Genomic DNA, 11,817 nt, shown 5'->3' on the forward strand with positions numbered 1-11,817 from the left:
GGCAACACGAGCTTGCAGATTAGTAATGCAACTTGCCTATTTGGCTTTTTTTTTTTTTAAATCAAATTTCCTGTGTGAAAAGGCAGTCAGAGTTGTTTCCCTGCCCCTGTCTGATTGTCCCCGTGTACGAGCTGAGAGCTGTATTGTACCTTTCCAGCCTTTCCAACTGCCTGTGCCTATTTTTATTTGTCAAGCTGGGGCTGGGCTGGCCCCCGTCCAGATGTGTCTCACAAGATTTGGTGCTGATGAGCTATTTATAGAACTGTGGTTCCATTGTCATGACAACCGTGCTAGAGGCCAAGGCGGCTGGGAGCTATTTCTGGACTTGTGCTGTAATGTAAAACTGATTGGGAAAGTTAGTGCATCCTCTAAGCCAGACTAACTTTAGACAGGCAGAAAGAAAAAAGAAAGACGTTGAGAATTTCTTTAAATAGATTTTCCTTTTCTCCTACCTTTCCCCGTTTGTCCTTTTGGACCACCAGCAATTTCTTTATTTATTGATTTCTTTTTTGACGGCAGAGTCCTCACCAGTAGGTCAAAAAACACGTCTAGGTTCTGTGCCTTCTTGTGCACTTTTAATTGCGTCGTTTAGAAAGCAGCATGCATACCAAACGGCTTTTTGTGTGCAAGGGAAGGTTCATGTTTTGCGACAGCAACACACACACACACACACACACACACACACACACACACACAAAGGTATTTTTTTTTAACAATTGTTTAATACTCTGCAGTTTTAATATTCTATTTTCTTGTGTGCTTCATGCTCTCCACACCATATAAGGAACTGTAACCTTGATTACCACAAGATGATTCCAAATCTATGGAGTCATACTTTTCAGCTTTCTCATTATTTGCTTCAAAATTAGACTGATAGTGCCCCTCCGCCTCCATGTGGCTGGAATGCTCTGAGGTTCTTCCGTAATTAAAGCCGATTCCTCACTCAAAACCACTTTTATATAATATATACACATTAATATTCAATATAAATACATCCGAAAGTTTGGGTTTTAAAATCCTTCTGGCCTATGAGTAACTTGTTAAAAATGTACCTTTAAAGAAAGATCCTCATAACCAATAAATAATTAACTCAGAACTGGAAATATAATGTAAATATATTTTCAGCTTAACAGGGAGCTTTTATTAAACAGTTATGTCTTTTGGTTTACTGCAGCTTTGTTAACTTGCATGGTTGCAGCAGAGTTAATTCCCATGATAAATCTTGCTCTGAAGGGTGCCCTAACACGTCTAGGAACTGGCATGCAAAATCTTATCCCAGGAACAATGTATTTAAAAAAAAAAATACAAAAACATTCCTCGTGATTATAAAAATATATAAAATGCTAGATGTTTTCTTGCATGCCTCTGCCTCGAAAGCAATTATTTGGGTTTTGTTTTTTTTAAACATAGTATTGCAAGTATTTTAACTGGCTCATAAATAGATTGTATTGGGATTTTTCTGCTGTCATTGTAGGTGTGTGTATATGTGTGTGTGTGTATGTGTGCACTGCTATGCATACATGAACACTTTCAGAAGATTTATAAGATTTTTATCATGTTTGCATGACCCACATAAACCATAAAATCCCTCCTTCTAAACTGTGGAAAATTTCATTATAAATATCCTTTTTAAGCGGGGCAGGAGGGGAAGGAGAGACTAGTGTAACTAGATTTTTTTTCTTTACTAAATGTTGAGGAAGTATTATATGACATAATTGGCTGATACATTTTATATGTATACACTATCCTTTATTGCAGGGGCATGGTAAATATTAGCAAGCTCTAACATTTAAGTCCGTCAGCTTACTTTTTGTTTGCCTCCATATCCTGCCATTCCTCTACTGTGCCAACATCTTCAAATACCATGTTTATTAAGAAGAACAGAGGTATTTAAGAAACCCCTTCCACCAATTTAAGGAATAGGATTTTTGGTTATTTTTTGTTTCCAATATCCTGCTTGCTCCCAAGAATAGAAGAGACGGGCAGAGCTGAAGGATAGCCGACGTGTGCATGCTTGCGACTGCAAATAAATGCGATGCCCTGGGTTTGTTTTCAGCTTATTGACCTGAATGAAAAGCCAGAGTTTTAACAGTGTTGCAGACCTCATGTTTTGAGCCTGACAAACTTCTCTGGACAGATTTAAAAAGCAAACAAACTTCCAAGTTGTAGTACATAAAATTTTTAGAGCTCTTAACCTGAATGTCCCTTTAAGAAGAATATTATCTTACTAAATAGTAACTTGTAGTCACAGAACAGACAAGCCTGGGTAGACAAAAAGTCTCTGATAATAAAGTAAAAAAAGGAGCCTATATTTGAACACCATTAAAGTTATTGCAAAAATTCAAACTAGAGAATAAACAAACAAACAAAAAAAGGGGTGATGATTTGTTCTGGAAAAAGAAAGGCATATTTTATATTCTGTTACTTACAGACAAATTGAAGTTAAAGGCAGTATTACCAGTGCTTAAATTTGTTTTTAATGGACACTGGGCCCAGTCCTTCATCAGGTAAAACCCCTGTTGTTTCTGATGGGAGTTCACAAGAGTGAGGACTGCAGAATCAGGGCTCTGATTTGGTAAAATTAGCAGACAGCTAATAGCACTGTTTCGGACACTAAGTGAATTGTAACTGCAGCTTTAAAGGTGGCCCTGGCCACAACAGACAAAACTGTGATTAATTTGGAACGCTAATAAAAGCACCGCCTAACGGGAGACCAGGATTCTGCGCTCTCGGTTTGAAGTGCATCTACTTTAATCTCTCTGTGCCTTGATTGTAAACTAGGGTTAATAACACTGCCTCTGACATAGAGCGCAGGGGTCGTGGTATCTGCAGAGTTTGAGACTTAGATGGAAGGAGGTAACAAATGCAAAAGGCTAATACTTTGGGGGAAATGTTATGAATAAATGTTTGACTTCCAGTTGAGAATGGGGTGTTTTGGAATGGTTGATGTGCAGTTCATTGATACCAAGTGCCAGGAAGTTAATATCAGGGAAGCGGGGGCTGGAAAGAAAAGTAAGTGGTGGTTTCATTTTGTTTATAAATTCAAGTTATGACCTGACAAAAAAACCAACAACCTGGTAGTAATAAAAATGTTGTTTCCCAAAATAAGTGCGTTGTCTCTTGAAGGAGACCTTTGCTATGGTGTGTTAAATGAGAACCAAAGGTTCTTTTAGACAGAGATTGAAAATGTTCAACTTGTCTGTCAACCATTTCATCGAATCACAAAGACCTAGAATTTCAAGTTACTGTTTATTGAAAGGGTTAGTAAGTTTTCCTGTTTCTTCAACAAGGGAATTAATCTTCAAGAGGCTCTTTGATTATTGTCCAGCTCTTCCAAAAAGGATGAGAAAGGTGGTGGTATGGGCTGAAACTTTTTTTTTTTTAAATGCATTATATACCGTTTTGTTGGGGAACATAAACAGAATTTTTTTCACTGTGGCTGAGGCTTAGTAATTTTACGTCAACAGGTCTCTTATCTCAGAACAACATTGTTCGTTTGCTAAGTTTGACTCTAAAAACGTAAGAACATGGCCGTATCAGAAAAGATGAATAAATAAACTCTTAAACTTCCATGCTATTGAAGTGGGGATAGTAACATGATGATGGCTTTATCTGGGAATCCAGGACATTGGTTAGGGATGGCAAGGTTATTAAACATTTAGAAAAGGATTTGGAGTGCATGTGTCAGTCACTGTTCCCCACACAATGGGAACACATTTGTGCCACCCTTGTGTGAGATTTGTTTAATAAATGCAGTGTCTAAAAACTGCAAGGGAGCTAGCTGGATGCTTAGCAGTGATTTCTATATAAAGCATTTTGCATATTCTTTTCCTTGTCTTTGAGGAAGGGCTGAGGATAAATTAGATTTTATTTCAAATTGCTTTCATTTTTCTCTTGTAGTTAATATGGTGAATTTTAATATCCCAGGCAAAAGTATGTCACTGAATTAAGGAAAATGCTTCTGCTCCTGTTGAAGCATTGCTGGCAGCTAAAAAAACAAACCAACCCCTGTATTCTCGCGCTGTCCTTTTGTAGTGTGGCCAACCAGTGTCTAAGTGGTAGTAATTAGCAGTGCGAGGAGCCAGTCCTGTGACATGGTCGGTCAGGATGCATCTCTGAGTGAGCACTGAGAAAAGCTATTGACTGGCTGGCTTGTTTGCTTTCTGGCAAGTGATTTCCTCATCTTCTCTCCACAAAATCTTTTCAGAAAAAGGCAGTGACTAATTTTTGTAATTTGAAGCAGAAATTGTTACTGATGTAAAATCTGTGTTCATGGATTCTTTGACTCCTGTGTTTCTGAAACATAGCAACAGTTTTGCTCCGTCTCACCAAAGCAATTTTCTCAGGACTTCTGAACATACCAGAGCTCCCATAGCAGGCTTCCCCACAGCAACTTTTTCTCAGCAGATTAAGTGATCTCCAGTAAGCTGGAACCATGTCACCCTACATTTTGTTCTTTTCTCTAGCTTGAAGTCCCAAGGATGGAATTGCGTTCAGATATTTTCAGAGCTAAATTCACCACTGGCATAAATAGACACAACCCCATGGGAATCAGGCCCATGTGCCCCAGCAATGAATTTGGCATACAGACTAGCACTGAACTGGCCCAACTCAGAGCTTCACATTTTGGGCAGGGGCTTCAGGAGAACGAATAGCAGTTATGATGAATTTGTCCTCATTTTGGATTGATTTTAGTTTTATTATGTTAAACTAAAAATTGTAAATATCCACTGGGCATTAATCTCATTTACTAGATGCATTGCATACCAAGAGCTCAGTTTCGATTTGCAGTGACTGGAACATCTCTGGGTATTGTACTGTGAGCTTTCCTGAACTCTTTCCTCCTCCTCCCCCCACCGGCGCGCCAATGCACACTGATTTTAGTTGCATCAGGAGTGATGGATTTTCCACTGCCCTTTGGCTTTCTTTTTTCTTTCACTTGGCAAACGTCACAGTGTTGCAGCTCAGCTACCCCCTCAGTTTATGGGTTTGTAAATCAGCGATTGTTTTTTGCTTATATTCTTAAAATTAAAGCATTTCTCATAGAAAAGGAGATGCACACGAAGGAGAGTTCTTCATTTAACTCTTCCGTTGCTCTCTTTCCCAAAAATGCTGCTGGAAGAATTGTTAGGTTTGCTGGTAACTTCAGACTAGCACAGCTAACAACCTCTTTCTGGTAACTGTCACACAATGACAAGCTTTCTTCTAAACTCATATTGTTTTGAATATTGGACATTATTGAATATTGGAAGTGTTTTGGGAGGAGAAGAAGAAATGTTGATTACGCTTGAATTTGTTTTACCTGGCATGAATGTTTCTGTTGGAATTCATCTCCAGTACAGTACTGCTTCTCCTATGTGGCTGGTGTTTTTCGAGGAAATCATAGGCCTAAAAATAGTCTGTATAAACAACAGTAAGAGGTTTGTACTTTCAGTTCCAGGTTTTAGAAAAGTCTTGTTGTTGTTTTTCTAATTGTCAGAGTTTCCAAAACCCGTAGAATTTATTATAAAAGTAGAGTGAATATTTGTGGAAGCTTACTATAAAATGTTGCTCTTGGGTGAATATAGCATGGAAAGGCTGGATGCTTCAAAATCACATAGGTGACTAATATAACTGTTTGTAAAATAGCAGGAATTCCTCCATCAGACATCCTCCAGCTTCTGAAATGTAGGTTGTCACCACACGTTACTGAGACTGCACTGTTAAAAGCAGAATAACATTAATGAGCGTAGAGACATTTCTACAAATCTAAAACCATAGTAAATTTGCATATTTAACACCCTTCTTTACATTAAACAGTCATTTTTGGCAGGGTGGAGGGGTGTAATTATAAGTGAGCCTGGAAGAGAAAAGATAAAAATCCAGCGTGAAACAGCAGTAAACGTTTCCCCGCACTACTCTTTGTATGCTCACCTCCCTTGTTGCCTTATGGTCCTTGAAAACTTTGTCTGTAGGAGCTGGAGGGTTTTAAAGTTTTAATTATTTTTAATAACATGCTTGTGTTTCCTAAGGTAAACGTTATAAAATTCTAACCTGGATCAGTAATGATTGAAAAATCTTTTCAGTGTCCTGCAAAATGAATTGATCACCTTAGTCCAGGTTGTAGCAGACAGTAACCACAACACAACACCACCTTCAAATTGGTCCGTCTCAGCCATCTGTTAGCAGTGCTAGAGCGGCTAGTGATTAAATAAGCCTGGGGACAAAGGCATAGATCAACAAAGAGATTAATTTCAGTAGGAATTAGACTTCTAAATACCTTTTTCTGCATTGTCAGAAGCATGAGTTTGTGTGCACGCATGCACAATATAGGGAAAAGCTTGAGTTTCCACTTCCTTGCGTTGTCCTTGTTCATCTGCAAACTGGAATTTAGTTGCAAGGCATCCCGTGTGTCGTCTCGCAAGGGCACATTGCTTCTAGGATGGTGATAAATCACGTGTTGCCAACAAAGGTAACTGCAGGCACTTCTTGGCATTTCAGTAATACAAAATGGAAGGTGTCTGTGTTGTTGTGTATCCTTGATACCTGTTTGTGTCGACAGTTGAAATGCGGAGATATTGGTAGCATCAGATCTGAACTATGCTGTAGGCAGTAAGGCTAAGGATTTATGAAAGTCTAGAGCTGAGAAAGAAGACTAACTTTGTTAGAAATTAACTGCCTTCCTGCTTGTATCCCATAGAACCTATTCTGTGCAACTGTGGTTTACTGTAGCAAGAAATAAGCATGCATGAATGGGTTTTCTTGGTAGATGTCTGAGCAGTTTTAAACAGCTTTGCAGCATTTTTGAAGGTTTTTATGCATTAATACTGCTTTAAAACCAGTTATGCACAAAGGAGGTGCACCCTAGGATTTCTGCTTCCAGTTAAAATGAAAGAAAATCAGGAGGGTCTGATTTTCTAGAGCAGTGGTATTCAGCCTTCCAGGCCCATGGGCCAGAAGAATGGCAGGGGACCAGTCCGTGGGCCAGATCAGGAATGGGGTCAGCATATGGCTGGTTTGTGCATGTGGTCTGTGTACCAGCCCAGCCCTGCGTGCCAAATCCGGCCTTGTCCAACCCCCCGTGCAGACGTGATCCAGTGTGCAGTTGGCAACAAAACAGAAATAAGCACAGTTCATCCATTTTTAACAGACTACCGTGCAGTGAGATTTTAAAAACAACGTTCATATCTTACTTTAAGTTTATTTTTGCCTGAGTTTATGTTTGAATTATATTAATATTCTAATTTGACAATAGATAACGTTAGCACCATTTATGTCATTATTTGGGTGTTTATATTTATTGACACAGTTTATTAGAATGAAACTATTTGTGATTTAAATGGAACTATTTTGTTGAAAATTGTAATGAGATTAGCAGGCTACATGATTAAAGTTGTGTTTCTGGCCCTCTGCTGGATAGTGATAGGAAATGCGACTCCTTAATATTGCACACTATATGCAATATATACAGTTTAGAATTTTTTAAAGTATGAGATATGAAATGCAAAAAATACACAGTTACCTTGGGAGCTGTTAGTTAAAGTATCTAAAAGATATTCTACTCCATATATTGTAATTAAACTTTAAATATAAATCTCATAATTTGACAATGAAAAAGTTACACTTCTTTATTTTTTTCCAGCTTTCTAGACAAGATTGACATAGTCAAACAAAATGATTATACACCATCTGACCAGGTGAGCAAAGTTTCACTATGAAATTCTAAAATAAACCTTCAACTCTGTCTCCAAGGGTAACTAAGTTTTGAATTTTGCAGTACATTTTTTAGCTCTGTCTTGTCCAGTTGGCAGCTATGGTCACTAGTGTAGGCATGGACATGTTCTGTACAATGTTGAGTAGTGCAATGAAAATTAACTTTATATTTTATATGTTCTGTGTCTCAACTCAAGTGCATCAGTACTGTGAAATGAATAACTGCCCAGGTTAAAGTATATCTCAGACTTCTGTAATAATAAAAGCCATCCCTTTTACTCATATGAACTGGAGAATAGCAGTACCCAAATCCCCTCCCTGAATATTTGTTATACTCATTGCTTTATGTCTCAGATTTGGTTTGTGTTTTCTCAGTGCTCTGTCTCCTGCAATAAGCTAGGTCTTTACCATCAGGTTTGGAGCCACATAACTCTTGGTTAAGGATAATTTCCAGTCCTTTTTGCATATATTACTGTAAAATAAAAGTTAAATTAAATAACAGAATAGCTTACCAACCACAAATCTCTCCATTTTAATGTAGTATGTTCTGCAAGACTGCATTCTTTTAGTGAATATGAGGTTAAATGCATTTAGTAATTAAAAGGAACTATCATCAGGACTGACTCAACTTCCTTTGCAAATGACACCCATTTCAAGTTTGGAACAGCATGTCCAGTTAGCAGCAGTTAAATACCAAGCTTTCCAAAACCACAGACACCCTTTGCTCAATCAAAGTGAAGTGATCCAATTTTCATTGTATTCCTACAGCCATTCAGAATAACTTAATTATTTACCCAAAAATGTGTTTTAAAATACAATTTGGACCTTCATTTCTAAAGCTTAATACCGTGTTACAGTATGAGCATACAAGATGCTGAACAACACGTTCTCACAAGTCAGCAAATGCAGATTTTGTGGCAAAAGCCCAGCCCAACAAATAGATCCCCACAGGTGGATTCTTGTGCCCATCTGAAGCCTTGGAGCACCAGATGGGTTCTGGGATCCACCTTCATGGATCTGACTGAGATCAGGGCCACCTCAGACTTATGAGCAAGAAAAGAAATGGAGACATCAACATTTTTTTAATACTTTAGTGTTTAGAAAAGCTTTTTTTAATTTGCAAGTTTTAAATCGCATGGAACAGAATAAGATCCTATATATGAACTGACTGGTCTTCATAAATAAAGGATCTTGTCCCGTGCCTGGATCCCTACAGTCAGACCTCCCATTCCACTCCAGCATTCTTGTTTAATTCCCTGAGGGCTGTAGGGATCTCATTGCAAGATCTAGGACTGAGGTTCCCGCAGTGAAAAGTCAGTCTGAGGCAGAGCAAAAAGAAGAGCATTCTGCCACATAGCATTCTCTTTCAAGTGCAATTCCTTCCCACAGAGGAAAGCAGCTTCTGGAGTTCACATTGAATATTTAATATAATCTTCCCTGATTTTGTAAGTTTTTTGATTGCAGGTGATAATGACATGAATTTTAATTCTTGTTTAGGGTTATTTAATCCTTATTTGTAGGAAGGATTTAACAGTACAAGCATACTTAGAACTCCATGTTTTTTTGTCCCATGTAAAAGCATTCGTTACAGATTTCATCCAACAGTTCAGTGGCCCATTTAGTCTCACTGGAAAAGAGATTTGTACATAGGTGTCTTTATCAGTGTGCTTTCTTATTTGTCAGACTATAGATTGTAGTCTTCATTTAGCTGGCAAATGTATGACGTTTTGCTGAAGGATCAGGTCCCCAGCCCAAACAAAGGTATATGCTTAACTTCTTGAATATGCAGAGGCCCATTTAACCTCACAGGAATTTTGTGGGATAGAGGGGCAAAAAATAAAGAATTTTTCCAAAACTTTCTTGAGCACCACTGATGAGAGAACAGTTTAATATCCCTTGCTCCTGAAGTTAAATCACATCGGAATTAATTCAATATATTCCTCATACAGGCTGAGTTTCTTATAAACTACTAAGTCATTTATCTCTATTTTCAAGGAGTTTTTTAAAAAGTGAAAAAAGTAATATAAAATTTCCTAAACAGTTTTTCTGAACTGGGAAGGAATTTTTAAAAGCTCAGCGCTTCAGTTTTTCTTATTGGATCAGGGGCTCTGCTTGTAGGTATTTATTCTGTGCTTGCTAGGGCCACTGACGGACACCAGGTGATAATGACTGAATGATGCTCTTCTTCAGAGCTGGATGTTTTTGTTCTGTTTTTTTGTTCTGGTTTTATTCTTGTTCAGAGCTTTTATCATCAGAACAATTGCTAGATTTTTCATGTCTAATATTATAATTATTGAAAAATTTAAAAAAGCATTCCTAACAACCAAATGTAGTTAAACAGTATTTCTATATATATATATATATATATATATATTTTCCAGTATAAAAACTGTTAAAAATAGCAAGATTATAATTCACTATTAAAGAAATGACTAATATGTAGCCATTTTGTTTAATAATTTAACAATATTGTATAACCTTTGGATTTTGTATGGCTTTTACTCTAAGCTTAAAGAATGACTGACTAATTTATGATCGTTTTACTATAATACTAGTGCAATAGAGAAGTAGCTTTTAATGGGCATATCAGTTCTTAAACATTGTACTTCACTCTCATGGTCTTATCTGTATGATACAAATGAAAGAACCAAGTCTGAGCAACACCAGAACTTCAACTTGGTTATTCAGAATGGTATTTGCTACTAGAACATGAACTTTCATGTTGTAATTTATCTTAAGCTTGAATTGTGTTAATTTGTTAATTCTCCTGGAGACTTTCCACATGCAGATCGCTGCTTAACCCAATGTATAAAAATCGATGGTGGCTTTAACTTATTTGGGCAGCTTATTATGTTGGGCTGTGTAACAGCTTTCCATATTTAGAGCCACCTTGTTTGTTGGCAGCTCCAAAGATCTGATTATATTTTGTGCATCTACAAGAAAGTTCAAATAAAACAGATTTTATAAGGTTTCCCTGCCCAAAAGATTCAGGTACTTGACTTTCCAGCTCTTACTCTTAATGACTAAGGAGCAAATTCTGAACCCTGTGCCTTTCCCCTGGTTTGAATTATAGCCAAGTACTATAGCCAACCTTGGTAGCCAAGTACTAGGCAGTTGAGGGGGAAATACGGAAGAAATGTTACCTGAAGAGCCCTTCATGAGAGTTACTGAGAACCAAGGTCTGGAATATCTCCTCTTACCTGAGCAATCCTAGCCCTCTACTTTCATGCTGCTCTTCAGAAAAGCTGTATAGCAGCCAGCCTTTGATTTCTTACCATTGGGTATACTGCTGCTTAGTGGAAGAAATTAGCATCTAATTTTGTTGTCTTGTATTTTAAACAGTTCTTTCCACCTCCCATTCCCATTGAAGTTAAGGGAAGTGGTGCGCTATCACCCCCAAACATAAGTCTTGTTAGTAGATTCTTTAAAGATCCAGGAGATGCCAGCTGCTGAGTACTTGCATTTGCCAAAGCAGGAGCTGCATCTCAGGGTTTGGTACTTTGGCTCTGATTTGTGGAAATGCTCACATTACAAGTTAAACATTTGCAGACTTCGTTTGAAGGATTTTGTATCTTCCCTGTGTTCGCTACAGCACTGAGTATGTTGCCAGTCAGCCATAAATAAATAAATAAATATTTTTTTCTTTTCTGAGCTTGAAGGTTTGGAGAATGATTGATTGATTGATTTAATCAGTGCTGTGAACCAGTGGCTGTTCCTTTGTTCTCTAGGACCTTCTCAGATGCAGAGTTTTGACATCAGGAATATTTGAAACCAAGTTTCAGGTGGACAAAGTAAACTTTCAGTAAGTATCGTCTTTCATTCTCTGAGTTAAAGTGCTACATCTGGGTAATATGAATTAGCAAAACGGAGAAGAGGCTACTGTAGTCCTGTTCGTATGTTGGAGACCACTTCCCTATTGCTGAACTTAATGCTTAATGGCAAGCAAGTATTTTAAAATATTTCTGTTCAGAAACTTCGTAGCTTATGGTTTAAAACTACCATATGCATTGTTTTGTATTTTTCTGCTTTTTTGATTTCCTCAAGTATATTTTTTCTAAAGCTTTTTGATTATTTGATTCTCCTTTGTTGTATCTTTCCATAATGTTGAAAATAAGTTTCCTGCTG

At 37.6% G+C, this 11,817-nt stretch overlaps 1 protein-coding gene across 2 annotated transcripts in view; it reads left to right on the forward strand.

The window, feature by feature from the left end:
• The window catches only part of GNAS (GNAS complex locus), a 134,314-nt gene that overhangs the window by 112,210 nt on the left and 10,287 nt on the right, over positions 1-11,817 (forward strand). For both annotated transcript variants that reach the window (XM_025204696.1, XM_025204697.1), the window contains exons 6-7: positions 7,622-7,676; positions 11,421-11,494. In XM_025204696.1, the coding sequence (XP_025060481.1) occupies positions 7,622-7,676; positions 11,421-11,494 (129 nt within the window). The remainder of the gene's footprint in view (positions 1-7,621; positions 7,677-11,420; positions 11,495-11,817) is intronic.

Source organism: Alligator sinensis, unplaced genomic scaffold (genome assembly GCF_000455745.1).
Source record: "Alligator sinensis unplaced genomic scaffold, ASM45574v1 scaffold970_1, whole genome shotgun sequence".
In the NCBI taxonomy this organism is placed as follows: Eukaryota; Metazoa; Chordata; order Crocodylia; family Alligatoridae; genus Alligator; species Alligator sinensis.